This window comes from Fonsecaea multimorphosa (assembly GCF_000836435.1).
Source record: "Fonsecaea multimorphosa CBS 102226 unplaced genomic scaffold supercont1.27, whole genome shotgun sequence".
Classification (NCBI taxonomy): Eukaryota; Fungi; Ascomycota; class Eurotiomycetes; order Chaetothyriales; family Herpotrichiellaceae; genus Fonsecaea; species Fonsecaea multimorphosa.
The window spans coordinates 409859-415858 of NW_015971661.1; the positions used below are offsets into that span (position 1 = coordinate 409859).

A 6000-nucleotide genomic window follows, 5' to 3' on the forward strand; every position below is an offset into this window, starting at 1 on the left:
AGTTCCAGCCTTGTCTTTAAGGGTATGTAATTATCGTTGACCCTCTTCTTAATCTGGATCTACGAGTACAGTTCGCCGTGGGCGGGTGTTGATATTGGTATCTATGGACGCCTCGCCAAGGCCGTTGACAGTCCACAACAAAGCCTTTCACGTAATGTCACGGCCATGGACAGAACAAATCCCACAGGAAAGGACAGGTCTTCACGGTCTTTTTGTCGAAGCCATCACGTTATAACTTTTCCTGGCCAGTATCTTTTCGCCGGCCGATGGTCCAAGACTTGGCCGATCTATCGCCAAAAGGTCTCGCGTCAAGAATAAGAGCGATGGCAACAATACACTTACATTTCGTAATTGGACGGTCCAATCATGCCAGAGGAAAATTGGAACAGTGGACACGACATCGAGTTTTATTGCAACATGCAGGAATAGATCAATTGAATTCCCCTTCTACGCTCTGGCCGCCGAAAACCCAGGCTCTTCAGCGGCTTCCAGACGCTTACAGGGTCGACAATAGTCCGAGCCTTTTAACAACACTGGTGTAGCGACTCTCCAAGTCTTGTCGTTCTTTCCTAGTCCCTTATGTCCCTCATTCTTGTGACTGAACGCCATCTCTAGTGTCCTTCTTCGTGTTTTAATCCCTCCTCGAGTCGTACTGTGGCACAATGGGCAGTTTGGACGAGACCAGGTATGTCGACGTGCTCATCGTGGGCGGTGGACCGGTCGGTATGATTTGCTTGCCGAGCCCACTTTCTCGATTCCCCAGCTAATTCAATCCAGGCCTGGTCACGGCATACCAGTTAGCCAGATTTGGAGGCGTGAGCGTGGCCATTGTCGAGAAACATTCCAAATCGGCGCAGGACGAATATGGACGCGCCATCACCCTGTATCCCCGCTCAACAGAGATGTTGGACCAGCTGGGACTGGCAGACGACCTGGCCCAATTGTCCTTTGCATGCCGTGAGACCGTCAGCTACGATCCGCAAGGCCGCGAGGTCCACGGGCGAGGATGGTCGTTTATGGAGAACATGAAGGACACACAGTGGCAGTTTGCGCTCGTGCTGCGGCAAAAGTACCAGGAAGAGATCTTTCGACAGAGGCTGGGAGAACACGGCGTCTTTCTGGAGTCGCAGGTTGAGGTCACCGAGATCAGCCATTTGACGTTCAAGAACGTGAATGACTACAAGGTCAAAGCGACCCTCCGCAACACGGCCATGGGAGCGACATCGACCATCGCGTGCAAATACCTCGTCGGCGCGGATGGTGGGCGCTCGTTTGTGCGCAGCGCGTGCGACATCCCGTTCGACGGCAGCACATCCGAGGACAAGTGGGTGCGGATTGACGGCATCATTGAGAGCGACATGCCCAAACAGCGCGTCTACGGGGCTATCGAGTCGCCCACGCATGGCAACGTGCTGTGGGCCGCGCTGGACCACGGCGCGACACGCATCGGGTTTGCATTCACGGCAGATCGGCAAAATGCGTATGCTGAATTCGATGAGAAGGCTGCCGTTGCGGAGGCCATTGCTTCAGTGAAACCGTTCAGCTTGACATTCAAGAAGGTCGATTGGTACACGGTGTATGCGGTTGGGCAGCGGATCGCGCGCAACTTCTTCGTCAGGGGCAGTGTCTTCCTCGCTGGCGATGCGTGCCATACGCACTCGTCCGGCGCCGCACAGGGCATGAACACGGGCATGCACGACAGCGTCAATCTGGGTTGGAAATTGGCCATGGTGCTCAAGGGTCTCGCTTACCCGTCGCTTCTGGAGACGTACGAGAGCGAGCGGCGGCCAAATGTTCAGAAGTTGATCGACTACGACAAGGACATCTCGCGACTGATGACCATGCAGTTGCCCTCCGAGTGGAAGGGGGACCCTAATGCTGACCCAAACGAGATCCTGGGCTATGTGATGCAAGAAGCCAGTTCTTTCACTACGGGGCTGAGCATTGCATATTCGGAGAATATGCTCAACGTGGGCGGGCCTCTCGCCGGGGGGTCAGATACTGCTCCCAAACCGGGCCAGCGTGGCCCAGACGTGGCGCTCACCAAGCCCGGCACGCTGGAAGCCACTCGTCTGCAGAAGGAGACGCCAAACAATGCCCGATTTTCCATTGTCATCTTCTCGGGCGTGCCATGTGATACAAATCCATCTCTGGCTGCCTTTTCCACCAATCTGGACAAGTCGGTGGTGTTGATGAAGCCTGGCGTGCCAGTGAATTGGCTAACAATTCCGGCGGCGGTAGGTCCGTCAGCCTTTGAGTTGCTCGATGGGAATCCTGTCGGTAAGGTCTTTTATGACCGGGACCAGACAGCTCACAAGCGCTACGGCGTGCCTGTTGACCAAGGTGCGGTCGTGGTGCTGCGGCCGGATGGATGGATAGGCACAACAGTCAAGCTAGGAGAGAATGCAGTTGCCGAAGTAGAGAGATATCTCGCCGGCTTTCTTGTTTTGTGATGTCTGAAGAATTTCATTCTTCGTGATCGGATATGGTTGTGTTCACTAACCTCTCATGAAATAGTATTCCACAGTGGAATACCATTCCGAATAGGTATAGCGGTGTCCTAATTAGGAAGTAACTATTTTAATTAGTATTCCACTAGTTTTAAATAATATTTCACTATTTATCTTCTATATATAGTATCTAGATATAATTTCAGATAAGATACTAATATAAGTTAATAATAGACTAACCTATTTAGGAAATAAATAAATAATTTCGATTTATACTATATTTAAATAGTATTTTACTATTTATCTTCTATATATAGTAACTAGTAAATAAGGACTTACTTAATTATATAATAGACTAACCTAACTATTATATTCTAGCAAAATCGACCCGAATTATATATAAAATTAAGGTTTTAGGAGTAGTCTTAGTACTAATTCGAGCCGATTTTTTCGGACTAGTTTTACTCTAAAGATCCTATTTTAACTAGATCTAGAGCTAATTCTAATCGATCTAAAAACTAATCCTAATTAGATCTGATATTAGTTTCTTTTCTCTCTATAACTTAAAATAGTCTAAAATTTAGATTAATAGTCTTCTTTTCTCGCTATCTCTCGAAATCTAAATAATTTATAGATATAGAATCTATAATAGTAAAATTAAGAATTTATTAGGATTTATCTTAATTTATACTACTTTAATACGTTTTAATATAATATTATATTAACTAATAGTCTTAATCTAAAATCTCTATACCTTCTTCTCGGGCTATGGTTAGACACTAATACTAGGATAATCCCTATAATATTTATACTATCTAATAGAGCTTCTAAAGACGAATATAATAATATATAGCTTATCTCTCTAGAATCTCTCTAGCGTAAGATATTAAGCGTTAAAAGTAAGGCCTTTTCGTGGAATTATAGGAAGGTTAGCCGAGTGTGATAATTCCCCGCCGGAAACGGCTAGGTCGCTAAGAGCGTGATAATTCCCCGCTAGAAACGACTAGTCCGCTAAGAGCGTAATAATTCCTAACTATAAAGTATAACGCGCGCCTAGCTAGCTATTACTAATCTAAAATAAAACCTATTAGCTCTTACGTAAGTTTCTTCTATCAATATAGCTTATAGGATATCTTTGTATACTATTATACTTCTATAAGACGAATAATTATTTATTTTATTTATAAATATATACTAGATATAAATAAATCTACTAAATATTTATATATATAAACGCCGTCCTATCTAGATCTTAGTATTATCGCTCTATTAAAGTCCTTACGACTTTTTTATCTTTTTTATCTTTTTTATCTATCCTTATATTCTACTTCTTCTACTTCCTTCGTATAAATATTTCTCGAGATTATTTATAATAATATTATTATCTACTATATTATATAAATAATTATTTATATCGATAAATTAATAAGAGATATCTAAGAGATCTCTATATAATCCCTAACTAAGCGATCTATTATATAGATACTATCCGAACTAAGTCTACTAGAATAGTCTATAGATAGGCCTATTCGCGATCTTAAAACCTATATTCTAGGTACGTAAGTCTCCTACCTTAATAGAATGAATAATTACTTATTTTCCCGTCTAGAGTTTACGTCTCCGTCTATCGTCGACTAGCGCGGTCTTTTCTAACGACCTCTATTCGAGGGACTCCTATACTTTAGCCTCGATTACTATAATAACTATCTCGATCGCTAGCTCTATTCTATCGACCTTCTCGCGATACCTAAGTTCCTAACTACGGATATTTATAAGAATATCTACTAGCTTACCGGTTCGACCGAGCTCTATACGTTCTAAGTCGGAGTGATTCCTTTCGGTATTTATATTAACTAATATATTCTCGATCTCCTTAATAATCTAGGTAAAGTCGAAGACAACTTTAGCCGCGGTAAGTAAGTCCTCTAGACTACTTAATATCTCGACTATCCGCTCTAGCTTATAGACTTCCTCCGATACTATATAGAAAAGCGTCTATATATAGATAATTAATTCTTCTATCGCTTATACCTTAATCGGGACCTTCTACTCTACCTTCTAGAGTTAAATCTCTCACAATATTGTACAAACATCGAAGGGTCCAAGGTTTGAATGGACTAATCAGAGTGGCTAGGGTTAAGGGTACAGAGGGGTCAAAGGTTTGCTTTTTGAACGTCAAAGGTTTGCACTTCTCGGCGGAATTTTGGGCTGATAATTGGTAGGCAGGGTAAACCAAGTACGGGGAGTGCGCTGAGAGCAATTGCACAACACCATGAGGTCGGGTTGTGGTGCTGTAGAAGTTATATGGTGAGGGTCCAGGGGGTTAAAGATCGGCTGAAAGGAGTTAGGGCTTAGATGGCTGACATAATTATCTATCGCTGCACGAACCACGCGCGTCGAATCGCGAGCCACCCGAAATGTTTAGTAGCCAATAGAGGTGAAGAGAGTGACTGTTAATACACTGAATAACCCACCAAGTCCCGTATCCACCATTAAATAGATGGAGCATTTCGAGCGTGTCTTTGATCATTAGTCACAGTACCGTGTGATTTACTATCGATAATGTCGATTCTGTCCCGTGCCCGACCAGGTCTTGGGACATCTCAAATAGTATCATGGTTATCTTTCACTCGCTATTCGCAAAGAGATTGTCCGCATTGTCGACGATTTACCCGATCTCGCTCGCGAACTCAGGAAGGTGCGGTATCCCAATGTCACTACTAGTCATATCCCGCAACTCGAAGTCTTTGAAGATGGGTTACAATGTCTCGGGGTTAAGGAGAATAGCTAAGGTTATGGACAGGTCTATCGGACCACTTGGTCAATGTAGCAGCATTGTAAGAGCCAACACGGCTAGGCCAATGAGCAGAAACGAGGAGGTGACGTTCGGACTAAGCACACCCACACTTCTAATCGTATATGGGCCGAAGGACAACGTTACCAGACTTTCTTTCACTTTAAACCATGGTCTCGGCTGTTTCTTATCGATCAATCTCGAGCGGGGGTGGACTAGAAAGGCGTTTCCCATATCGAGGAAATATTGCAACGTAGGAAGGCTATGCTAGTATAACATCGACGTACTTTGGAGGAATATCGACGGCGGAAGCCCATCGGGGATAGGGAGCACTACTACACGGCCAACGCATGGCTCGAACGGACCGGGTGGGAACACCATCTCCAGAATTATACGAGGGCTCAACTTCCCGAGCTTATTCGACTTCCGCAGCGAGAATAGTTAGTGGGTCGCGAAGGCGATGAAGAGAAGGAAGAGCGTCGAGTTGAAGAACTACGACTCTGGCGAGCATACCGAATGACGGCGAAGATGATCTCTCGCGCCCAAAGTGTTTACTATCCATCGAAAATGGGGTTGTCAGCGCTGTAGTTATTAAATTGTCGAGAAATTGGGTAATCGTCCAACGAGAAACCGTTCTATGGTCGACAATATCAGAAGACTATCAGTCTCTACACTCAACACTGGACATACATTTTGTGTTACATCTGGCGCACACACGATAGTAAAGTTCTAGCCCCCGGCTATTGTCTCAATAAC

The 6000-nt window shown here is 44.5% G+C and overlaps 1 protein-coding gene across 1 annotated transcript; it reads left to right on the top strand.

The window, feature by feature from the left end:
* Positions 1-662: 662 nt before the first annotated feature.
* Z520_10070 (uncharacterized protein) lies at positions 663-2453 on the top strand (the record flags this gene model as incomplete). Its single annotated transcript, XM_016780564.1, has 2 exons — positions 663-723; positions 778-2453. The coding sequence occupies 2 exons, from the start codon at positions 663-665 to the stop codon at positions 2451-2453; spliced, it is 1737 nt and encodes a 578-aa protein (XP_016628483.1).
* Positions 2454-6000: the final 3547 nt, after the last annotated feature.